At 37.9% G+C, this 27,061-nt stretch overlaps 1 protein-coding gene across 1 annotated transcript in view; it reads left to right on the forward strand.

Annotated features, from left to right (window-relative positions):
* Nucleotides 1-27,061, forward strand: part of LOC139149628 (dynein axonemal heavy chain 6-like) — a 90,638-nt gene that overhangs the window by 31,771 nt on the left and 31,806 nt on the right. The window contains 28 exon segments of the mRNA XM_070721464.1: nt 57-119; nt 2,118-2,202; nt 2,661-2,911; nt 3,548-3,833; nt 4,240-4,385; nt 4,977-5,045; nt 5,725-5,911; nt 6,560-6,651; nt 7,798-7,969; nt 8,754-8,984; nt 9,751-9,999; nt 11,542-11,862; nt 12,139-12,201; nt 12,584-12,776; nt 16,330-16,510; nt 17,171-17,409; nt 18,097-18,375; nt 18,937-19,131; nt 19,735-19,925; nt 20,490-20,618; nt 21,082-21,170; nt 21,937-22,156; nt 22,584-22,754; nt 23,292-23,459; nt 24,275-24,565; nt 25,190-25,351; nt 26,028-26,231; nt 26,819-27,000. Coding sequence (XP_070577565.1) covers nt 57-119; nt 2,118-2,202; nt 2,661-2,911; nt 3,548-3,833; nt 4,240-4,385; nt 4,977-5,045; nt 5,725-5,911; nt 6,560-6,651; nt 7,798-7,969; nt 8,754-8,984; nt 9,751-9,999; nt 11,542-11,862; nt 12,139-12,201; nt 12,584-12,776; nt 16,330-16,510; nt 17,171-17,409; nt 18,097-18,375; nt 18,937-19,131; nt 19,735-19,925; nt 20,490-20,618; nt 21,082-21,170; nt 21,937-22,156; nt 22,584-22,754; nt 23,292-23,459; nt 24,275-24,565; nt 25,190-25,351; nt 26,028-26,231; nt 26,819-27,000 — 5,109 coding nt within the window.

Raw genomic sequence — 27,061 nt, forward strand, 5'->3', positions numbered from 1 at the left:
TGCATGGTGTGTGAAATGTTTTCCGCTCTCTTTATGGTTTTTCATTCTCCATACAGATGCATGAAGTTTGCCAGAGATGATAAGAAAATTCTCAACCTCTGGAAACCTGAGGCTGTCGAGTGTGTTGTTACTCCCTTCTATATCGTTGAATATTTACAACGTTGATTTCAAACTGCGTTTCATTTCACTCGTCAATGGCACATGTCACACAGTCACTGCACATACTTTTTATCATATATATCAGTATATTGCTCATTCAGTCTAGAGAAAGTGTTATTGCAAAATAATGCAAACCTATATCTGCTCGTCTAGGATCTCAGCTTTGTCTTTCGGCCTGCGTCCATACTCCTTTACAAAGGCCAAGAGACAATGTCAAGATCCTAGACAAATATTCTGCAGAGAGTCTCAAAAGTAGAGCATTCTGAGATATCTCAGCTATCAAATTCTGTTTACTTATTTCCACTGATGTTGTTGTGGGAGACCTCTTATGGGTATATGTTTTTATGAAAGAAAGATTTATAGTGTTACTACAAAAATTGCAGTGACTGTGTTTCCTGTTATATCTCTAAGTTTCCATTCATGACCCACATCTGCATGCCAAGTCATTCCATAAGAACATGTAACCACCATATGTACATGTCCACAACCGGTTTAACCTAACTCAGAGAAATGCATGGTACACGTTGACCATATATTTTACCAGTAAATGCATGACGTGTACGTTATACTCACTCTCTGTTGCAGTTTGCAGGTACATGTATATAGGTGTTACAAAAAATGATAAAACAAAACATTATTTTCCTGCACACAGCAGCTTGCATGCAGCTTTTTTGTTTTGGTACATTATAAATGTACCTATGTTATCCTTGTTTGTACTGTATTATTGTGTAATATTACAATGTTTGTTAGCATGGATGTAATGGTTGTATCAAGTCTGCCTTGGCTTGGTGGCTGTTGCCTTTATTTTGCAAATTACCGTTACGGTACCTAATATTGTTTCTTGTGAAGTCAATGTTCATACCAAAGGTGGAATACCAGTAAATCTGGAAATTATCGTGCAGCCAGTCACTATTCCTTGCATCAGTGCATGTTGAAATGAACACAGTGCATGAATGACCCACTTCCTGAATATACTTGGCAGAGTGATGTCAGTTTCCTTCATCTGTCCAATGACAGAATGATGCAGATTTTGAGCTTCACAAAATCCAGTGATGAACTGACTGACATATTGCATGTGCTGGACCACAGTCCCTCAGTTGAGGGACTGTGGCTGGACAAAGGAAGGTTTTCTGTAGGCCATCTCTTCAGTTTCATCCATGTCTAAGTATGGAAAAAATAAAAAGATATTTTTATTTTTCATTTATTATTTTTATTTCAAATATAAGGTCTTTTGTGAGTCATTACCAATCGGCCATCTTTCACTCTAGTCAAGGTTTCCCAGCACCTATTCATGTGTTTGATACCGTAAATATTTAAATGATGAAAACCAAAACAAATCATCACATGTGATAATGCATGCATCACATATCCGCACCACAGTTTATTCACTGTACACATGTACCCTGTGTTAAGTCCCACAACGGTGCTGCTACCAACGCTGGTATTCCACTTGGGTGACACTGACAAAGGTCAAAAGCGTCATAAGTGCTTGTGGTAGCAATGTAAGGTTCATAGCAAGGTCATTTAATACCAAGCTTAAAACGTGAACTCCCCATTGCTTTGCAGCAAATAACTTCAGGGTATAGACATCAGTTTATCAATGGAAATTTTATTGATACTATACACAGATAGATTCCTTAAATGGACATCTAACCTGCGGGTTTTTCATTGTCAATATTTTGTTCAAACTTACTGATAGATTTCATTCTTTATTACCAGTAATGCAGCAAACTGGATGGCTATAGCTTTATTTTGTTCTTAGTTGACAAAAAATATATGCAAGAATATTACTACACAAGAACTTCAATATTTCTGTTTATTACTTGAAAAGAACCAAAATGATGTTAGCAATCAGTTTGCAATGTGCTTCTAACATACTCAAAAAAAGGAGAATATTCCCATATCCTATAGTTGCCTTTGCCGGTACTTATGCCGATACATTTCAATATTGCCCACAGGAAGTTGAAGGAAAGCCTGAATAAATGGGGAGATGACTTTGAGAGTTGGGTTTTAAGTCATCCAGGACAGGTTGTGCTCACAGTGGTAAGTATAGAGTAGCTTTGTCTTTTGTCAATTCAAAGTGAATTTGCTTCAGCTATGATACGTGTAAATTTCTTGTTTCATGTACGTTATTAGCTTTGCTATCTAAAATTACACTTTACGCTAGAGGTTCACGTAAAGTGTAATATATATGACAAGTTTTAAAGTTCCCAGAGGTATCCAGCTTGAAGATAAGTTTGTGTGGGTTTCCATCTGTGGCAGGGTGTCTTTTAGATTTTCAGATTAATTACAGTCAAGGAACTTCTTGAAATTTCCCTGAGTCAGCTTTAGACCAGTCCTTGTAATATGCAAAATATTTTGAGTCAAAGAGAACATGCTTGAGTCACATCAGCCCATCAAAATGGTTTATAGGGCACATGGATTTGTACAACAATAAAAAATAAGATCTCATATATATGTGAGTTTCTAACCAACCGCTACACCTCTTCTGCAAACTCCAGGTCCAGATAATGTTCAACAGAGATGTATTGTCGGGATTCAAGGACTCAAACCCCAATGCCAGTCTGACGCTGACCAGGGACAAGCTGGTCGGCCATCTCAACACTCTGGCCAGAATGGTGGCCAAGCCGCTTAGCTCCTACCAGACAATGAGTGTGGAAGCTCTGATGACCATCGATGTACACGCCAGAGATATCCTGTCCAACATGATTGAATTGAAAGTGTACAAGAAGGAGGATTTTGAATGGAAGAGGTGAGATTTGAGAATCTGTACGTCAGTGGCTTCAACATCAACTTGCATTAGACTAACATTCTTTTGTGATGTTTCACTTAGATCAACCGTAATCTAAAATGCAGAAAAAAGTGAATTTCCATGAATGTTCAAACTTTAGAAGTGGTTGAATTTTATGAGAGGTTTGAGTATAACACTGATCTGCTGAATTCGTACACAGGGATAAAATGTATGTTTGCCATTCATTATCGGCTTTCTATATGAAACTGTACTCCGAGCAGTGGTATCGCTTTTTAGATGGCTTACAAGACTACTACAGATGGCTTGGCATAACAAGGGTGTTTCTGCTGCATATTATTTTGAGATGCTATGGCATTAGAAAACCTTGTGTTCCCATTTTTTGTTTGCCCAATTGTAATACAGTGTATATCAAGCTAAAAAATATTCTTTTGTAATATTCTGTAATTTTGGATACAATACTTAATTTTGTATATTGAACTTGTCATACCCTCTCAGTCACCTTTGTTTCACAAAATGTGTCCAATCACCACATTTTTTCTGCCAGTGTCGAGCCTTCCACTGCTTTGAATGTGATGTGGAACCACACATGTCATCAGAAGAACTATAACACTTTATTATTGTCCTCTACTTTTACAGACAACTTCGCTATGAATGGGACGAGCACCACAACACCTGTGTGGTGCTGCAGTCGGATTCCGTCATACAGTACGGTTACGAATACCTGGGATGTTCCCCCAGACTTGTGATGACACCTCTCACCGACAGGTGTTACCTGACACTGACTGGGGCGCTCCACTTCAACCTGGGAGGGTCACCTGCTGGCCCTGCAGGGACCGGAAAGACGGAGACTGTCAAGGATCTGGCCAAAGCCGTGGGAAAGCAGTGTCTGGTCTTCAATTGCTCAGAAGGTATTGATTATAAGGTAAGTGTCGATGTTGGCAAGTGAGATTGGAAAGGGAAGTTTTTGAATGGAAATTGACTTGGCAGGTAGGTGTGCCATGGCATAGATTTGAACAGACAAGAAAATGTGTAAACTTGATTATAGACTTTTGTTAAGTCATAACTCAAGAACATGATACCAATTACAATTTTAACAATATTGACTGGTATTGAAATCTCAGACATAGTTTCAGATCATGCGAAGTTTTTCATCTAATGCTCTAAGCACAACGTATATGAATGTATTTACGCAAAATGTATTAATGATATTGTTTATGCAAATCAGGATATAATTCCTCATTATCAACGGACAACATAGAGAACATTGTGCACCTTGTGCACTATATAATTTTTTTTCTCTCATGAATTTTCTCTTTCTTGTGTCACAGACAATGGGCAAGTTTTTCTCAGGCTTGGCTCAGTCAGGCAGTTGGTGCTGTTTTGATGAATTCAACCGTATTGACGTGGAAGTGTTGTCCGTGATTGCACAGCAGATTCACAGCATTAAGACAGCCAAGGATGCAAGTGCACTCAGGTAAGAAGATTGGTGGCATTTCTCCGTGTAAATTTTATGCCTCAATTCAGCATAAAGACTAATGCATTCAAAATGTAATGGCTTGCTACCAGCGCTAACCATTCCCTACTGCTCTGCATGAAACTCTTCATTCTGTGGTACATTGTAATATCATTCTTATTCTGGTTTCGGTACAAAGAACTGAATTAAGATGTGACCACGCTTGTCTCCATCCTATCCATTAGGGAACTGTACTATCAGTGTTTTCAATCTATTTCTCTTTACACACAATAGTAATATTCCCTGTATTTTTCCATATCGTCTTTCAAGAAAACCTTCTCCGCGTTAGTAGACCAGAGCATTAACCATCCTGTCCTGAATCAACAGAGAAAACAAGATAATCAATTGATACCTAGAAAAATAAATCCCAGAGACACTTACTAAAAAATGTTTGAAATGCTTTTCTCACTGATGATGCAATGAGGGCATTTTTACGGATAGCTTTTTCTAGGATACGCAGTTTCCCCAGCGGTATTTTCAGACGTGGCAGGGTTTCACACACAAGACTTTCAGAAACAATTTTCTTAATTTGCCATTTTTTTTTTGTTTCAGGTTTGTGTTTGAAAGCCGTGACATCAGACTAAACCCAACCTGTGGAGTCTTTGTCACAATGAACCCTGGGTAAGTCCTGTAATTTGAATCTGTTCTTTCTGCATCGGACATAATGTTTCAGTATAACAGTCCTTGGTTGAAAATTCATAGAGTTACAAGTTCATCTCAAATTCACTTCCACCAGCCTTTTTTGAGCAGTGTATTGGGAAAATGTTTTCTCAAAGGTTACTGTTACCGTTTGTGATAACACTCAAACTCCAGGGGAAAATGATTGGAGTTTCTCAAGATGAGATTTGATTTATGCAGGGTTGTGGTCAAGATGGTAGCTTAATGGAACAGAAAAAACACAGACACTCACATCGTTAGACAAACACAAAAAAGGCCTTGGGGATCTGCCATTGAGTCTCTTTGATTTGTGATGGTGCCAGGCTCTTACACAAGAGATAGTCTGTTGTGCCAGCTTGTGCACAAAGCATCCAAACTTTAACCCTTTGCAGTTATTATTCAGCGTCCATAGTGGTGTTCGCCCTCATCGAGCATTATGTATGTAAGATATTTTTGTGTAGAACTGTTTCATATACCTCTGTAGAGGTTTTGCTTTGTTGATAGAAAACAAAGACGAACGTACTGAAACTTTGCAGTTAAACTGTTGAACTGCCAGTGTTTTGTTTGCTAGTCATCAAGTGGATGAATTCACAGGTGTTCTGACAAAAGTTGTGACAGTCTTTGATGTAATGCTTGGTCACAGGTATGCTGGCCGTGTGGAATTGCCTGACAATTTGAAGTCCTTGTTCCGTCAAGTGGCCATGATGGTGCCGGACTACGCACTGATTGCTGAAATCATGCTCTTCTCCGAGGGATTCACCTCCGCCAAGTCACTCTCCACAAAGATTGTCAATCTGTATCAGCTTGCCAGCAAACAGCTGTCACAACAGGTGAGCTCATACAATATTAACATGCTTTTAAGGTATACAGTAACCCGTAATCTAAATATGCCCATATATGGTCAAAGGGGCATTCCTTGGTATTCAAAATGCCCATGTGCTGTTTTTAAAAAGTGGCCACCCTCTTAAAATCTGTGATTGGTTAGATTTTCTCTTTCCACGGTAACTTTGACAAATTGGAACAGGTGACAGTATACCTTTAATGTACATGTAAGTTGCTCAACTGTTAGAACCATCTCCTCTAGGTCCTCAATATCTCTCGTTTCTTTTATGTCTTGTGATAGGTATAAATTAACGACTGCCTCATAAGATGCACCCACTGGATATTTCATTGAAGGATGAATTAGTCTGATGTGTTTCTTTGAAATGTTTGCTGTCAGTGTGTTGATGTCAGTAGACATTCATTGGGATGATTATTGGTTGTGTTTCAAGTTTGAAAATACATGAAAAGTGAAGACATGACATTTTCCAATGCATGATAGAGAAGTGAGAATTGTTAAACAAAGTAAACTTGTTTTTTGGTACATTGTGTTGTAAAGTGAGCATATATGTATTTTCTTGTGTCATATAATTGTGTTTCATTTACTATGCAATTTTTTCCTTCATTTTTTGTGTTATTTGGTGTAATTCATTTATCAGGATCACTATGACTTTGGTATGAGAGCGATCAAGTCTGTACTTGTGATGGCAGGACAGAGGAAGAGGATTCACCAGCTCCAGGATCAACATCTGTAAGAATTCATTGCTTGACTCAATGTTAAACCCACCTTCGTAAGCTTTTAGGATATTGCTTATCACTACAAAATGGCACAAGGCAAAAGATTTGCTAACATTTTCATGTGTGATTTTTATTGGTTTTTTTTATTTGGTGCTAAAATATCAATATCCATTATTTGTCGGTTGTCAGTCGTTTAAAAATTTTTACATTTAAAAATCATTCATAAAACTGAAACAGAAAGTTTGCCCCCCTGCAAAAAGGAAGATACATGTTATTACAGAGCATAGGTGACTGGTAAAGAACGTATCGTAGAGCTCGTGCCTTTCCTTGTGGATATAGATTTCTCACTTTCTGTGGAGCTTTTCGTCTGTCTCAAATCTTAGTTACAGCGTATGTACCACAGTTGCATCTACCGTTTGTGTACAGTGAGAAAATACAGATCTCCATGCTTTCAATTAAAGAATTCTGATCTTTTGTCTATCAATAAATGCCATGGAATAATAGTTACAATGTTATTTTGATCTCATGAGAGACTTAAAAAAAATATGTATTGTTAAAGGGGACTATTCCTGATGTAATGAAACAGAAACTAAATTTTTTCAATCTATTTAAAGATTCCATGGATTTGAGATTCTAAGATTCTCGCAAAGTGTAAATTACATAGGTACACACATAGATGTACAGGTATTCCATGTCAAGCAATATGGCTGTCTCTTTAATTACTGTTTTCACCGCTTGATTTTTTTGCAGAAGCCGAAAGGAGGGGTATTGTTGTTGATTGTTCACTTTTTGCCACTTTGGAATTTTTTTTGGTGATTTTTGCCATTTCCAGGCAAATCTTTTCGTATTCTACTTGCTCAACTCCTGTCAAAGAGAGTGAAACTGTCTTTCTTGGTTTGATTGCCTGGCATCGAAAGATGACAGTGCCCTTGCCTATCTGCTTGCACTTGTGTTGAAAGTGAGCGACTACACCCAGATTCCACCTATCATAAAATTTGTACTACACATATTTTGCAGCACCAACTTAAAGATGGAGTCACTTTGTCCCAAAGTTGACTTTCATGAATAATTTTATTTGAATCACTGTATGCTGTTATGTATCGTCAGTGAAATCAAGCATGTCAAAAATTCCACTGAGAACTGACTTATTCCTATATAGTGTGGCCCAGCATCAATTGACTGAAGAAGAAGAGGCGTATCTCTTAATACACGCACTGAGAGATGCCAATCTACCAAAGTTCCTGGCAGAAGACGTTCCCCTCTTTGAAAGTATCTTAGCTGATCTGTTCCCAGGTATCAGTCCACCAGCCCAGCACAGTGGTGTACTAGAGGTAGGTATTGGTGATGCTGACAAATCCTGTAGAATATGAGACATATAGTAGGTTGGGCAGATTCTTGCTGCGTCTGACTCAGAGGGTGGGTTGATTCAAATCTCTACAGTCTGCCTCCCATGAAGGAAACATACCAGCCATTGCATATAGCGCCTTGGTATTTGATGAACTGTGCATCAAAATGTGTTCAAATGCACTTGACATTATGATCATTACAAGCCATTGCCCATAGATGCTATTAAATATCTTACATGCACTCAATCTTGCCTGCCACATCTAAGCAAATGTGAGCAAAGTGTCATTGATGCTTTGTTGTTCTCCAGAGATTACACGAAGTACACATTTGGCTTCCTGGGCTTCTTTGAGGTCCCCTTCCTTTTGTGCATCAAGTGGTACCATCTTGCATATCATAAATACAAATTTTGTATGCTGTACTCTTCATCACAAGGACTTGCCTTGTGGAATGAGTATCAGTAGTGGAATGCCTATCACACCTACAAAAAAAGCTGGCCTCATGAACAAGAATATGTATGGTCAATTATTGTCACAGAGAGAATGCAATCATCCTTGAATTGTAGAATGGCAACAGCTTTAGATCTTTATAGAAACAGATTTTGTGTTCTAGTGTTTCATTAGCATTCATCATGCTAAGAAAGTATTATATTCTGAAAATTGAAAATGACAGTGTGTACCCACACAAAATCTTATTGAACACATGGAGTGCAACTCTCATCTACGTTTCCATCCCCATCTCACACATCTTTGCTGTCATCATCTCCTACAGAAAGCCATAGCGACTGCAATTCGCGACATGAATTTGCAGAACTGGCCAAGCCAGGTTGAAAAAGTCAAGCAGGTGCACAGCCAGATTCTGGTTCGTCATGGTGTCATGTTGGTTGGCCCAACCGGCGGTGGTAAAACTACTGTGCGTAGTATCCTCCAGAGGGCGCTAATCGTGCTACCAACCATTCGTCTAGATGAAGAGGAAGACAAAGGCACAAGCGTACAGTTTATTGTAAGTTACTCGCCAGCAGGTCAACTATTTCAAGTGTTTTCACATATGTGTAAGGATCACTTATTGAAATCTGCAACATTAAAACAAATCCAAGCTCCCGCCACAAAAGGTTGCGATCCACCGTCTAAAAAAGGCCCATCTCTACAAAAGTTCTCCTCAGCAGTATGTAAACAATATAGGTATTTGTTATTGATTTTGAAATTGAATTAAATTCTTCCTAGTGTGAGAATCATTTTGATCACATTTCCATATGACATGAATAGAATCATACAGTATTTATTGTGGTCAGTTGCATGTCTATTTCTTTCCCACCTCACTTTGATGCATCCCAGTCACTGACGATAGGATGGGCTGACCAATATACTGGAAAACAAGGAGGAAAAATTTAAAGGATGCTTGTAACTCATGACATTTACATGGAATTGTAAGACTCAAATTTTTACGCATGGACATGCAGGTTGTGATTAAATTTTTGTAAGTTGACGTTTGAAAACTGTCAGTATTTACTTGGGTAAATTGCAAATAAGACATTACGAAAAACATCTGTACAGTAATACTATGGGAATAAAAGCCATCGCCCTCGGTAATTGTAGGTTTCAATAAGTATAATTGTAAGTTTCAACATAATAAGGAGTTCTAGATCATGAGGTATCACAAACACGATGATAAATTGAAATCATGTTTGGTAAATTCTATAATTACATTGACTACTTTCTCTCACTGAGCTAACTTTTCCCTCCACAAAATTTCCCTGATTTCCACACAGCATAAACAAGGGAAAAAGGGTCATGTGGAGTTGTTCAGCATCAACCCCAAGTGTGTGAAGCTGGGTGAGTTGTATGGACAGACTGACCCCAACACCCTGGAATGGACCGATGGTTTACTAGCATCAGCAGTCAGAAAATTTGCCAAGGACACCTCGAATCAACAAATCATGTCTGATGAGGGAGAATATGGAGCCGGCAATGCTAGTAGGCCATCCACAACAGTGACCAATTACACTGAGGGTACCATGGTATGCAAGAGTTTAATATTTCTTACAAATTAGATTTCAAGCCATTTTTGCTTACAGTGTTCACACTTTAGAAGTTTCTTCAGTGGTTTTCCCATCTGCTGGTTTTATTTTGTGATAGGCATTGTTGTGCGTATGCATGTGAGAGACTTTCCTTTTGCTTTTTCTTTTTTGTTATCTATTTATTTATTTATTTATTTATTTATTTATTTATTTGTTCATTCCTTCATCCATTCATATTCATATTCGTTCACATTCATATTTGTTCATTTGTAGATTCATTTGCCCATCTTTTTGTTTTACTCATTATTTCATCTTATGTAATTCAGAAATATTGCAGATTGTAAATGCCATGTTCACCTTGTATTTCCTATTTAAAACTTTGCCGTTCATTATGGGATGATTTTACGATTAAATTCACTGATGTTGTAGCATCAAATGTCTTTACAGAGCAAAGCTTGCCATACCTCTTAGTGACATAGTGAAAGGCATTCTCATTTCACGACGTTCATTTTACATCCAAACTTTGTCACATTTCACTACCATATCACATAACAATGTTCATGTACGCGTCTAGTACGCAATGTAGTGCATTAAATGTCGAATTCATTTTTGCCACGCTATCATTACCACCACAAGATGTCCAGATGGGATGATGATAGCGCTCATCCCAGAAGTGCGAGTAGATCTCGTGCGGTAAGATTTTGCTTGCAGTGACTGCTGACACACGTGCTCTGAAATCTTACTATTGACAAATCACATCCTTGTTCACTTACCAGCTGACACAGAATTTTTCAGTACATTTATGCTCAAGATGATTTGGCAATGTCACTTTGCTAAAGGAAGCAACCAATTCTTCCTATTCACACCAAATAATACGGTGATTTGAGTTCCATATTAACAGAAGTGGGTGTATTCTAATATTTTGATGATCATAAACTTGAATATTTACGAACAAGTTTGGCACAAATTAATCTGACAGGACTGATGAGGATTTTATACTAAAATAATAATAATAACAATAATGACTGATTTATGGCGATGAAAGAGATCAGTCTTGCCTCGTTGCCCTTTATACCAGCTGTGCAGATTTTCACAAGAGCACCCCATGATTTTTGTTAACAACACTATGGTATGTTTAACACAGGCAGTTTGTGAGTAACCATGCTGTATAGCATCACAAAACACAATTAACCAACCTTGCGGTGACACACATATTTAAAGTTTAACCCATTATTGGTGGAAGGACAGTTGAAATTGTTGAGTTTACACCCAATTTATGAAAAAAGAAAATGGAAGAGAGAAGATTGCACATCACAAACAGTGGTCCCAGCATGCAAGCTTGGGTTGTGGTTTTCACTTACAATGATGCAATGACTGTGCCACTGGTGTGCACAGCACTTTCTGGCATGTTACGTTTACATGTGCCTCATCCACAGTATAACTTAATCATGAAAGGACACAGTCAAAGGAGGGTCATATGTCATCGAAATTTGAATCAGCTAATATAGTTTCCCTTTGTGCGTATCTTCACCACTACCTCAGACTCCCACTACACCGTCGCGACACTCGCCCACGGCTAGCTACGCCGGTGAATCCATCATCGATGGACTGGTGCCACAGGATGACGCACAAGCGGACCACGGAGACGACATCCCCGTCGACTGGAGATGGATTGTCCTGGACGGACCGGTAGACACCATCTGGGTTGAAAACTTGAACACCGTGCTGGACGACTCCAAGCTACTCTGTCTGGCCAATGGTGAGAGAATAAGCCTCACACCTGGCATGAGGTTGCTGTTTGAAGTAGATAACCTATCACAGGCCAGTCCTGCCACTATCAGCAGATGTGCCATGGTGTATATGGTAAGTGAATCAAAATACTGAATATGGTGTATTTGAAGGAGTTTTTACTTCAGAAATGTCAATGACTATGAAATAATTTCTTCCTTACAGTTTATTCCCCGCATTATTTTTCCTGGTTTTACCATTCTTTATCTCACTTAAAGAAGGAATAAATAAATACGGTCAACCAGATACTTGGTGAATATAGTAGGATTGTTTGTGACATGTTAAAACAGAGGATTACCAGAATGAATGATGTACATTGCAATGATGCGTTTCTTTTGCATTGTCACTCAGGATCCTGTTGATCTAGGCTGGAAGCCATTTGTCAAGACATGGATTTCTCGACTTCCAAGAGATGTATGTATACATTATTTTGCCACAAGTGTGAAAAGTCTGCACATCTTCATAGGTTACACCTTGTTTGATTGTGAACCCTTTTCTCCCTGATATTTGCGAAAATCACATTTTTGTTTTAAAATTATCAGTGACATACAGGTGTATAGAGCATTAGAAAATACAGGTAGCAATGTAAAGATTGGTATAGGCTATATGTATTATATATATGTATCAACTGTGCATTTTATCTCACTACCCTGAAATGTCATACATCACTGAAAATAGGACTTGCACATTTTGTCTGAGTAAGTCAACATATAAAGGCTGTACAGTAACTGTAGATGACACATCTCTTTGAACAGCAAAGTTCATAATTTACAGCGTCAGTTTGTCTGTGTTGTAGATTCCAGCCAGCGGCAAGGCTCATATGCAGGCCCTGTTTGATAAGAGTGTTGATCCAGGCTTTGAATTCATACAGAAGTATTACAAACATCAACACATCCCAGCACCCAAGATGAGTATGATTTCCACCCTGTGCAACTTGCTGGAGGCATTCTTGGTGTTTCTATCAGATCATGGAGGTTTCGGGTCTCCAGGTACGGTCACATTTCTGCAAAGATACATTTTGTATTCTTATTGCTGATATAATTTATCTGATTGTCTCATCAATGGATCAGACCAACACCTCAGAACTTTGCTACCCAGATTGAATTTGTTTTTTAAAACAAAAACAAATAACAGTTTATCCCAAGTAAGTGTAAGAAATATGTGCAAAAAAACCAACCAGACATCTTGGCAGGTAACTTTGAAAAGTTGCATGCAGGAGCAAAATTTTTTATATATTTTTTTTAGTCCCCACGGACACCGTCCGGGGGACTTATAGGTTTGGTCATGTCCGTGCGTGCGTCCGTGCGTGCGTGCGTGCGTGCGTGTGTGCGTGCGTCCGTCCGTTCACGCAGATATCTCAGAGATGCAAGAAGCGATTTCATTCAAACTTGGTACAAGGATTACTTCATATGTCATACAGATGCACGTCGATTTGTTTTGTGATACAATCCAATATGGCCGCCAGGCGGCCATTTTATTACGATTTTTTCATGTACAGAGCCATAACTCAGACATGTTTCAACCGATTTTATTCAAAGTTGGTACAAGGACATTGACCAATGTCATAGACATGCACATCAATTTGTTTTGTGATATGATTCAATATGGCCGCAAGGTGGCCATTTTATTACGATTTTTTCATGTACAGAGCCATAACTCAGACATGTTTCAACCGATTTTATTCAAAGTTGGCACAAGGACATTGACTAGTGTCATAAATATGCACGTCGATTTTGTTTTGTGATGCAATCCAATATGGCCGCCAGGCGGCCATTTTATTACGATTTTTTCATGTACAGAGCCATAACTCAGACATGTTTCAACCGATTTTATTCAAAGTTGGTACAAGGACATTGACCAATGTCATAGATATGCACGTCAATTTGTTATGTGATATGATTCAATATGGCCGCCAGGCGGCCATTTTATTACGATTTTTTCATGTACAGAGCCATAACTCAGACATGTTTCAACCGATTTTATTCAAAGTTGGTACAAGGACATTGACCAGTGTCATAGATATGCACGTCGATTTGTTTTGTGATACAATCCAATATGGCCGCCAGGCGGCCATTTTATTACGATTTTTTCATGTACAGAGCCATAACTCAGACATGTTTCAACCGATTTTATTCAACGTTGGTACAAGAACATTGACCAATTTCATAGATATGCACGTCGATTTGTTTTGTGATACGATCCAATATGGCCGCCAGGCGGCCATTTTATTACAATTTTTTTCATATACAGAGCCATAACTCAGACATGTTTTAACCGATTTTATTCAAAGTTGGTACAAGGACATTGACCAATGTCATAGATATGCACGTCGATTTGTTTTGTGATACGATCCAATATGGCCGCCAGGCGGCCATTTTATTACAATTTTTTTCATATACAGAGCCATAACTCAGACATGTTTTAACCGATTTTATTCAAAGTTGGTACAAGGACATTGACCAATGTCATAGATATGCACGTCAATTTGTTTTGTGATACGATCCAATATGGCTGCTGTGTGGCCATTTTGTTACGATTTTTTTCATATACAGAGGCATAACTCAGGCATATCTCAACCGATTTTATTCAAAGTTGGTACAAGGACATTGACCTATGTCATACATATGTACGTTGATTTGTTATGTGATACGATCCAATATGGCCGCTAGGCAGCCATTTTATTACGATGTTTTCATGTACAGAGCCATAACTCAGACATGTTTCAACCGATTTTATTCAAAGTTGGTACAAGGAGATTGACTAATGTCATACATATGCATGTCAATTTGTTATGTGATACGATCCAATATGGCTGCCTTGCAGCCATTCTGTTACGATTTTCATGTACAGAGCCATAATACTCTCAGGCATATCTCAACCGATTTTATTCAAAGTTGGTACAAGGACATTAACCTATGTCATACATATGTATGTCAATTTGTTTCATGATATGATCCAATATGGCTGCATGGCAGCCATTTTGTTACAATTTTTTCATGTCCTTAGCCAAAACTTGGGCATGTCTCAACTAATTTTATTCACCGATTTTATTCAAACTTAGTACAAGGACGTTGACCTATGTCATACATATGCACATTGATTTGTTTTATGATACAATCCAATATGGCCTCCGTGTGGCCATTTTTTTCCCGATTTTTTCATGTCCGGAACCATAACTCAGACATGTATCAAGCATATTTATTCAAAGTTGGTACAAGGACATTGACTTATTTATACATATGTATGTCGATTGGTTTCACGAGATGGTCCAATATGGCCACATGGTAGCAATTTTGTTATGGTTGTTCCATGTCGAGAGCCATAACTCTGGCAAGTCTCAACTGATCTTATTCAAAGTTGGTACATGTACATTGACTTACGTCATACATATACATGTTGATTTTTTAAACAGTAAGATCAAATATCGCTGCATGGCGGTGATTTTGTTACAATTTTCAAATGTACAGAGCCATAACTCAGACATATTTCCACCAGTATCATTCAAAGTTGGTACAAGGACATTGACCTATTTCATACATATGCTCGTCAATTTGTTTCACGTCATGTAGCAGTAACATGTCAATTATTGAAGTTTCGTAAGTAGGCTGATATGTCAAGAAATACGTACTGCATCAAATTCATGAAATTTTATACAGATGTTAACTGATGTTAAGCTCACATTGTTTTAACATTGAAAAAGACATTTATCAGTGTCATTTTAATTAATTTGTAATTGCATAAGTAATGAACTTTCCTAATTAGGGTGATATAGCCACAAATTAATACAACGGCAAATGTGATGAAACTCGATACAGATGTTGATCTCATAGTGTTGTAAATACTGCATCAAACTTTATGAAATATGGTTCCAGTGATAATCTGTCAAGTGTTAGAATTGTATGCAAAAATGTTTCACAACATCCTGTTGATTAATTCCTAGTTGACTCATTTTATGAACTTTAGGATGGTGGCCTACATTGGTTTTATGTTTTCATCACCATGGACTCATTCTTGGCCATTGAGCGCCATCTGTATCAAAGTATTTTTATCACAGACCTAATTAATGAAGAGGACTCTATCCTCTCTGAGGACATGTAATCAAAGTACCATTAACAAGTGGGGACTGTGTCATCAACGATGACTTGTTTTATAATTTTTTAAAATATTTTTTAAACAAACAGCTTTTATTTTAATGTATTTATTTTTTCTCGTAAAAGGTATACATGTCTGAATACCTGTCCTTATCATAGTGTCATAAATACTGCATACCCAGTCTCCTTTGCCCCCTAATCTCAACAAATCAGAAATGTTTTCCAACTGTCCGTCACGCAGGCAACTGCAAAATTTCACCTGCCTTGTCAAGAATTTACCTGCCTCACAGCAGGCAGACAGGCAGTTATTTCCTAAACTTCACTTATCAACAAGAATTTAAGAAATTTTTAAGTGATGAAAAAATCATCCAGCCGTCAGTTTGTCTTAAAGCTGAAATGAAAGTCTTCAAGATCTGGATAGCTGATGTGTAAGGTTTTATAATTATTACAGATGAGGAAGTGAGACCATCGAGTGGAGACAGTCAACCGTCCACTGGTATGACCTCAGCTGCATCGGGTAGATCTTCAAGAAGTAGCAGAAAACAAAGACGTGAAGAGAGACGGAGGGAAAAAGAAAGAGAGAAGGAGAGAGAGAGGCAACAAAAGCTGCAGGAATTGAAGAATAAAAACAAGTATGTAACTCATCAAGCTATCTTACTTGACAAAGTTATTCTGTCTGTCTGTTGTTTTAGTCACTTCTGTATGATATGATTTAGAAGTTGGTAACCATGGTTTCATCTCTCATAAGCTGATCCTCAAAACATGTATTTACTTGGTTGACAGAATCAATACATGTGTAGATAATGGATACAGTGAAATAACTTTGGTACCTACTAAGAAATATATGCTCCTAAGGGACCGTCTCAAATTGTCGCATAAGTTTAAAAAGTGAAATTTGTTCGAAGGGGTTTGACCTCCATTTAATTTGTAAACTTTTTATGATCACATAAATAAAACACCTCATATATCGGGACAATGACTCTGTTTGGTAAACCAGTTGCTGACTCAAACCAATTCTTCAAAAAACGCCATAATGAATACAAAAAATTTGTGAAAGCTTACATGTTTTTACACGTCTATTACACTTTTATGCAGTAAAATGCCCAGTTTTTCTCAAATTTGATCAATTGTTTCACAATGTAATGTGGCCAGGGGATACATATTTTTCAGTAGGTAAAGCAAAATGCTGCATTGTACTCCCAGGCAGACCTCAACATTTCGTAAACAGAGATTGGTTGATGATTTGTTTATCAAAATATTATCTACATACTGTCTTTTCTGTCATCTCCTAGGAATGAGAAAGAATGGTACCTGCAGAAACATCCAGACCAGTTCCTGAATCTGCTGGGAAAGATCTTTGTCTTCTGCTACACATGGTCCATCGGTGGCGTCATGAAGAGAGAGGACGATAGTGATGATGACAGCGGCATCAACACCAGGCCTGCCAACAAGAAAGAAGAAGTCAAGATTGACATCAGCTATGAATTTGACAACTTTGCGCGTGAAATGTTTGATGTAGAGCCACCACTAGGTAACAGTAACCGTCTACCAATAGCGACTCTCAAATTTTTCAGAATTGTCCCATTACAATTTCACCAATGGAAATGTGTTCTGTACTGGTGTTTATAAGCTTAAGAAAAATGAGGGAACCACATTTGATGATATGCAAATACCTTGTTTACACTTGTGTAACTTTTCTCAAACCATCCTACATCGACATTAGAGTATAATATTTCCACACTTCCCTATAAAGAAGGCTTTCAATACGTCACTAGCACTGCACATACTATAAACTTATCAGGCAAACAAATTAATTGTTACAATGATAGTGGTTTTTAAACACATGTGAGTGTGTGACATACTTAAAAGTTAAAGGCCAAAGTTTTACGGTAAATGTTATCATAATTTATATCAATACCATAAATCAGGATTTTTTTATTGTAAAAAACAATTTTATAATTGTATCACTATAGAATTCAGGAATTTTTAATGTGTTTTCCATGAGAAATAACAGTAGCATAAGATAATTGAGACACTACAGTGGCTAAATTATTTCATACTTTATGGTTTTACAGAGGGACTGAGATTTCAAAAGGATGTATTCTTAGGAAAGTTTCTGCAAAAAAAAAGAAACTTAAAGAAGTGAAACATATTAAGATTAACCTGTTAGGTCAGACAATCTAAAGATCTAATTTAATTTTGTTTTTCCATTGTTCAGGTGTCAGATTACCATCTGGTAGTAGAACCATATTCCACTACTTCATCAACTTTGAGAATGGTAAATTTGTACCCTGGGATGCTCTGGTACCCAGCACCAAGTCACTGATTGACAAGGGAGTTGCACACGTCTCCATCGGTGAACAGATGGGAGTGACCACACACATGAGTAAGAAGGTGGATCTTGAGGAAGGAGAGCTGGTACCCACGGTAGACGTGGTCAGATACGCATTCCTGGCCAGCCTGCTACTGGTCAACAGACACCCAGTTCTGCTCACAGGTAACGGGACACAACTCTCTCAAAATTGCTTCGTCTGTCAATTTCTCTCATTCCAAGCCACAGTAATCATGCCAAGAGTTTTCTCAGCACTGTATTATTTAACACCCTTTTACCACTATGGTTTGGCCCAAGCCTGTTGTTTTCTGTGGTAAAGTTGGACCTCTGTACATGGAAATGGGGTGAGAGGGTTAAGACTATTAGCATGACACTCTCACTTTAAAAACACACAGCTGCCTGAGGCTCATAACAAAGCTGTACAAGGAGTTATGATTTCTTTTCCACAGATTTATTTAACGCTCTCTGTGACATTGGGAAATCTAAGATTTACACTTATAATGACAATATTAAATGCAAACAGTATTGAAGAAGAATAAACTGATGTTTCGTGTGAAGGGTGTATATTATTGAATTAGACTTTACCTCTAAATGACCACATAGCAGAGACTTAGACAACAGAAATTATGGCAAAACTCCTCTTAGTAACTCATCCTCTTAGTAACTCATTCACAGATGTCATGTAAAGGTACCGCTGTATGATCCATGACTTTGCTTTGAACACAGGTGAGTCTGGTGTCGGCAAATCAGCAATCATCAACCACATGCTGAAGAGACTGACCGCAGAGAAAGGGACAACGATTCAAGACGGCACAATTCTCGGAGACGTCTTCAATTACTCGGACAAGGGACAGAATATTCTGTCCAACATCTCGGCATTGACGGCGGGAATATTTGGTGATGATCAGGACAACAATGACGGTAATTGAAATATTCTTTTTATCCTCGACAGTGTTTATGTGATGAAATATTTGATATTTGCATGAGCAATGTAAACATTGATCAGAGAACAGTAGTCATATAAAATCATATGAGATATAAGTCATTGGCATGCTAAGCATTTGATGGTAGCTTTCTTAAAATCAGTTTAGATAACTGTCAATCATTTTCCCTGTCTACTACTATCTGTTTACTATTTTTTTAACCAATTGTGTACCTCTTCTCAAAAGAAAACAATTCTGCCATACTGCCTTTACTGATGTTACTGTTTTAATGAAATTGTTTTTACCAAAATGGTAGAAAAACAGTGGGGTGGTGGATTTCAAAAAAACCATCAAAAATCATACTTTTGTAAGCCTTTTCATGATATTGACTTAATGTATGGATAACATTTTATTGTTTTTACTTGCATAAAATTTTAGGATTGCATACCATTTCGGTCAAAGTCAGTTTATGTAACCAGTCAAAATAAATAATGATGTAATTTCATAGAGACAGTCATAACAATAATCATCGTCTAATTTGATACATTTCAATAAAAGTTCCAATAAATTTACATCAGGAATACCATCTTGCATTTTATAGTCCTGGTAGAGGAGAAAAACAACCTTGACCTTGCTCTGATGACGGGGCATGTCAGAAAACAGGCAGGCGGCATGACACACACTACACTACAACTGAGTGCCCAGACCAGCGCCGCCAGAGTTCAAGCTCAGATACTCTTCAAACTCATCAAGAGAAGCAAAGATTCCATGGGAGGACCAAGAGGAAAGAAGGTACAAACATCTAAATGATTGTTTGGTTGACTAAGTATGGAAAGACTGGCAGAAAAGCAGTGGGTTTGCTAAGGTTGTGGAAAAGCGTTAAATGATTTGGAAACCCTGGTAACATTTCTGCTGTCCCCTAATCTGATTGCATTAATATAGTATAGGGAACCCCAGTATAAAGATAACTCAGGAACCCTGCTCACTGCCCTGAACAAAAACGCCAATTAGTATGACAAAACTGACATATAATATTGTGTGAATCAGCCATTATAAGACAGGTCATCACCAGGTATCTCACAAATTCATTCTGGAAAAGAAACATTTGTGACCAATCTGTCCCAATGTCACCATTTGACCAAAATATTTTGGTCTGTAACAAAAAATACTGTAGAACTGTATATTAAAAGTGTCTAAGCTTTGTGAGAATATTCATTAGCTAAGTGTAATATTGTACCCCATTGGAAGGACTTGCCTATGCCTTTTCCATGTCTTATCTGCTGCTCATGTGTGCAATAGTCAATGATAAATTTGTCACAGAGTTGATTTTTGCCTTTGTTTTTTTTTTCAAACCAGGTGATAGTATTCATTGATGATTTGAACATGCCAGCACCTGAACAGTATGGAGCTCAGCCTCCACTGGAACTTCTGAGGCAGTATTTTGAACTGGGTGGATTCTACGATGTCAAGAGACTGGCTTGGAAGGTGGGTTGCATGTGTACAGTTGTGTAATCACACCATCAGCTGTTGAGATGTGGTCATTGACAGGGCACTTTAAAACGATATCAAGTGTTCCATAACACAATCTACAGTAGCATTTCATCAACGATCAGTGTGCATGATATCTTTAATTGTATAAAATAATCCTCTCTAATAATACATTTACGCAGCATTTGACTATCTGTCCTTTCACCGCTATACCTTCCTTAATCTGATTGTGAGATTTTATTGTCAAACGAGGCACTGGAGTTGCCCCTAGTGGTGAAAGTTGAAAATCTGGAATATTCAACATAACTTGTAACTAACGCATTGTAATATATAACACTTCCATGACTTTTTCTCTGACATGAAACGTCATCACAATTTAATACTCCATTTTGTTTTTATCTGATTCAAATTTCCATCACTTTTTCTAACAATGCATTATTTTGCACAACCTTCTGTACAGGATATTTTGGACGTCAACTTGGTAGCAGCATGTGGTCCACCAGGTGGAGGTAGAAATGTTGTCAGTCCAAGACTTCTGAAACACTTCAAGTGAGTCACAACAGGATTAAAATCCTCAAAACATTCATGCCAGAGAATTGGATATGATTTCATTTGTATCAATACATGTAATACCAGTCAAAGGTCAAGAAATGTACATCTGTGTATAGGCTTTGTATGCTGTGTTTCAATGCCGGTGCTTGCCATATGTCATATCAGTAATACATCATTCAGAAGCAGCTGTAGGTAACTTTTAATGATTTGTTCACTATTTTGTCTTGAATGTAAACTACAGTTTCTTGTTCTGCTACCAAATCCCAAATGCAAAGCCCTTTGAGATACGCAGTATTCAGCGTGTCAACTTAGCTTGTACGTGTGTAGACTACATTGCTATCGTTGTGAATTCTGGTCCGGACTAGAATTCAACTGTAAACAGTTACCGTTACAGTGCATTTTACATTTATAGGCTCGGTGTTGACAAGCTAAATAGTTGGTGCTTCAACTTGCTATTGGGAGTGGAACAAGAACTTGACATTGACATTGACATTGACCTTCAAAACAAAAATGGTGAAAAAAATCATCAAAAGCTGCAGCTACTAGCCTTTTAAAAGTTCCTCGTATTGGTGTTCTCAGGCTTCTACAATCCTTACCTATCATACAAAACATAAAAAGAAATATTTATACCTCCACATGTTACCAAATTAAAACAGTCTTCTTTGGAGTGATGAAGTGGCTTTTATAGTTTGCAGCTTCAAAGAAAACAACAGAACACCACTATCGATTTTTTTCACATGTCTTTCTGCCTTACATTCTGCAGTATCTTGGCCCTACCACAGCCATCAGTGAAGTCCTTACAGCATATCTATCAAGTTCAACTGGGCAGATTCTTTGAGAATAAAGACTTCATGCCAGACATCAAAGAGCTGATGATACCGTTGGTGTCAGCGTCCATTGCTGTCTATTACAAGATGAGTGGCAACATGTTACCAACCCCGGCCAAGTCCCACTACACGTTCAATCTCAGAGATCTCTCAAGCGTAAGGAACTAATGATAAACATTTTTGCCTTTGGTGAAACTTTGTTAGTGTCATTTATAGTGTACAATTTCTGGCCAATAAATATCATTCAATGACAGTGAGTCATGATCACAGTATTTGCATAATCAATGACGGTCATTAGTACACTTTGCATATTTGAATACATTTGTTTAAGAATCGAAGAATTAGATTTGAAAAAAACGATTTGTTTTGGTGTTTGAATATCAATATTTTCAAGACTGGTAAATGATGTCAAGCAGGTAACATTTGCTAGATTACAAACAAAGCGTCCTTGAATGATTATATATTAATGCACTCATTATCCCTTCTTTAGAGAGTCCTTTCACAAATAAAATATTTTTACACTGCCAGTGTCAATTCGATGAGAATATCTTGTGATGTTGGCTATTCTGTGTATGTGTTTCAGATTGTACAAGGATTACTACAAGCAGATGACAAAGTGATCACCACAAATGACAACACTGCACAGTTGTTTGCCCATGAAGCCACCAGAGTCTTACACGACAGATTGGTCAGTGACGAAGATAGATTCCAGTTTTTCCAGTTTCTGGCGGATGACTTGCACAACTACTTCAAGGTAAAGCTAGGAAATTTTTTGCAAAGCTCCTCATGAAAGGCAATGAAAATATGCTTGTTTTGACCAGTTTTAGTATATATAAAGCCTTCAAATGGATATTAAGGGGGAAAATGTTATGTGAAAGAGGATTTCAATCATAAAATGCTATATGAGAAAATATTTAGAAATGTCTTTCTATGGCGAAAAGAAATACTGTACAAATCATACCTATTACAGTGTTTGTACTGGTAGAATTTGCTATGTTGACCTACTACGTTACACGTACAGTACACTATGCTACCAGGCCTTAAGCTGTGAAATGTATAATTGGATAATGTTCAAAGATCTCAGGAATTGTCCTTCTTTTATTTAATGTACAAAATACATTGCTTCTGTAAGATTTGTTGTTATACTAACATGTCCGTTTCATTTGGTATCATGTATGAAATTGACCAATACTGTTGAGTAAACAGAATTTTGCCATCAATCAAATAAGATGATGTGATAGATTTCTGTCAGAGCAACGTTAATTTCAACTTTGCAATCTACATCTTTTAGGTGAAATGGACAGCAGAGAAGCTTAGAGATGAACCAATCATGTTTGGAGACTTTCTCAACATGAATGCGCCGGCTTCAGGGAGGCACTATGCCTTGATAACGGATCAGAAGAAAGTAGCTGCTGCCCTAGAAGAATACCAGATTAGACTGAACTATGGAAACGCACAAGTAAGTGCTTCAGTCAATGTGTTTTGCCTCTCTATTGAATACACCTTGTGTTTCTAGAGCCGCAAGTCAAAGACTTGGTAATAAGAAATGATTTCCTGAAAGAATTTGCAATATGAACAATCTATATATGAACATTTGGAAATTCCAATAGCTTTTAAGTTTTAGCAAGCACTGATCTGCCTGTGTATAATAAAGGTGTAATGATTGCAAAAACACTTACAGCAAGTCATCGTGGTAGTATCATGTACCATCAATTGACTCATTCAAATTTTGTAACAGTGGTGCAATAGTGCAATAATCGTTTGAAATATGTTCAAAAGTATCAAAGACAGACACATTCAGGACTTTTTGACCCAGTAGAACATGCAAATGAAAATATTTTGGGCTAATATGCAGCATTGAATAAGCTGTTATCCAATTTGGTAACTGAATCTTACCAATATAATTAAAACAATACAGATAGACTCCCTAAGTCGCTGTGAATAGCGACAATGGACCAATCAGAGATAACCTTATTAGCATGCTGCGCATCAGCAGAATATTTTTTCTGTCGAATTTATTGCTGATCTAAAACCATAACTGGACTCCCTAAGTATATGACATCTTTAACTATTTCCTACTTGATCAAAAGTTTGCCTAATGACTTCAAATATAAACGTGGTACTGATTGCTTTGCTCATGGTTATTCTGAAGGAAAATGTGTGTTTAGCTGACTTTTATTTGTTTCAGCACATCCATTAACAGTTATTGAACCGTGTCTCCTAGCAAAGTGTCAGTCCAGAAGATCACATTCTTTATGTTCCCTTCTTCCACAGGCTGGCAAGATGCTAGTGTTCTTCAAAGAAGCCGTGGAGCACATCACCAGAGCTGCCAGAGTCTTCCGTCAGCCCAGTGGTCACATGTTACTGGTCGGTCTGGACGGCACGGGAAAGAGCAGCTCCGTGCAACTGGCATGTCACATCGCTGGATGTGAACTCTACAGGCTGACCCTGACCAGGGGTTACAACCAGCTGGATTTCAGAGACGATTTGAAGAAAGTGTTCAGGCAAACTGGAGTACAGGGTGTAAACACTGTCTTCCTTTTGACAGATAGTGACATTGTAAAGGTGAGTATGTAACATGTTTGATGTGGATATCTGGATTTGCTTTTTCATAAGGCCACTGTCTGATACTGATAGGAGTTCTCAGTCAATTATGGCTGGAGATCACTGCCTAATATTGATAGTTCTCTGTCAATTATGGCTGTGGATTATATGATTGAGTGTTTTATGATCTCTAGAGAAGTTTTCACAGAGTGAACATGTTGATGTTAGAAAAAATTCAATAGTTTTCTATTTAGTTTACTCCATCCAATGGGTGAAAAGCTCATTTACAGTATGTGAAACCCGACACCCACTACCCCATGAAACAATGAGGAGTGGGATAAAACCCATTTATAAGATTAGGTACCCATCACCCACAACCCAATTGAGCAATGAAGAGTATCCCAATGGGTAACACCTATATACAAGATGAGGTACTCGACACCCACTACCCCATGAAGCAATGAGGAGTGAAGTGCCTTGCTCAAGGGCACAACACCATGCTAGAGTCTGGTACCCTACCCACTGGGCCATGATGCCAATGCAATGTTCTACAGGCTGTTTTGAGTGTTTCTACATTTTACATTGTTATTCATATAATCATAGTGGCTAACCATACATTTTGGTCTGATGATTTTTGTTCCTTAGGAATCATTCCTTGAAGACATCAACTGTATCCTGAATTCAGGAGAAGTGCCGGATCTATTTGACAGCGACGAGTTGGATGCCATAGCCATGGATCTGAAGAGCGCCGCCATTGAATCAGAAATTCCTGATACCAGGGAATCTGTCTATGCGTTCTTCATCCAGGTAAAATATGGTGTATTCCTCAAGAGATCTGTGTAAGGTCTTCAGTATATTAGAAAATCAAAAAAACTCTGGCTTGAGACGCACAGAGATAAGGTTATATAGTTTCAAAAATATGTGCATGCGCCTCAAAAGTGAAAGTATTAAAGTTGTGGTGCTCTGAATGAAAGTTTAAGTTGTTCTCTTCCTCAATTCAGAAGTAAATAAGGAATATGTGAGCAAAAGTTTTGGTCAAAGAAGCAATTTACCCCTTATGGTGGCTACTAATATGTAAATAGAAGGGGGCAGCTAGCCTGTTTATTAATACAAGGGGGAAACTTAGATTGTAGAATCCTGAAAGTAAGATAGTGAAAACTTAATTTTCATTCCGGATTTCAAAGTAAGTCCATACACTGGAGTCGTTGAGCAGAAGAGAATCGAAAAAGTTTGAGAATTCAAAAGTATGTACCCAGAGATGTAGACCTGAAGACTTTTTTAATGTTTAAATGATTGTCTTTTGATGAATGGCTGTCCTTAGTATCAGCACATCAAAATGAAGTTTTGCCAGTTGAAACCATATATCCATTGGGGTAAAATTACTGTTGTAGATTTTAGTGCATGTGAATTCAGTGACTGTCCATGAAGAATGTTCTGCAAATATTCTGACATTTTCCTTATTTTGTGGTGCTCACATATTCAGAGAGTTCGAAGCAAGCTGCATGTGGTTCTGGCTACGAGTCCCGCCGGTACCACCTTCCGTCATCGTTGTCGCATGCATCCATCCCTGATCAACTGCTGCACCATAGACTGGTACGATGAGTGGACAGAAACGGCCATGCTGAGTGTGGCGCAGGTCTACTTTGCCAACGTTGACTTTGGCCTTGAAGATGGACATGATCCCATGGCAAGTATTCTTGTCTTTTTCAAACATCACAGAGGTGGTGGCTTCCCTTACCCTAGTTCTGTCTTCTAGTGTTCTTTCCTAGCAGTCAGAACACTTAAAGCTATCATACTGTATGTGCAACAACAATAACTGGGAAATCTGTTTTCCCAAATGTTAATGAGTCAGATGTGATATCTTGCATAAATATCACCCATCCTTGGTCCCATTCTCAACAATTAATGTCTTGATGATTTGAGACTATTTAATATTTTCCAATATTTTGTGTTATACAAGCAAGTTTATAGGTAACTGGTGATATGTGTGTTTGAGCAAGTTATATTTCATCTTCACATACTTGTGATTGTACTCTAGTGCCACCTTACATTTATAACAGTATCGTGCATTCTCTTACAGTGTTGTGCACTGTGTCCAAGAAACTACAATACTAAATGCCAAAGAGTTACAAAAAACATGCAAATAGTATGCCGCAGTAAAAAGTGCGGCAGTAGTAGCATCGAGTACGTGATTGTGTGTTAGTGTGAGAAAAATTGAAGCACTGCTCTTTTCTCACATCTGAGTACTGAATATTTTTTACGATTTATGAACAGGAATTGAAAATGAACATTGCCAGAGTGTGTGTAGACATCCACAAGGACGTCACTACAATGACCGGTAAGTTCTACGATGAGCTGAGACGTCACTACTACACCACACCCTCCAGCTACCTGGACCTCATTCAACTCTACTCAAACATGCTGAGAAAAAACCGACAAGAATTCCTTGATAACAGGTGAGTTGAAAGGATACATCATTAGTCTCTCAAACTGAAAAGTAATATGATTTGTTTTCTC

Source organism: Ptychodera flava, chromosome 14 (assembly GCF_041260155.1).
Source record: "Ptychodera flava strain L36383 chromosome 14, AS_Pfla_20210202, whole genome shotgun sequence".
NCBI lineage: Eukaryota > Metazoa > Hemichordata > Enteropneusta > Ptychoderidae > Ptychodera > Ptychodera flava.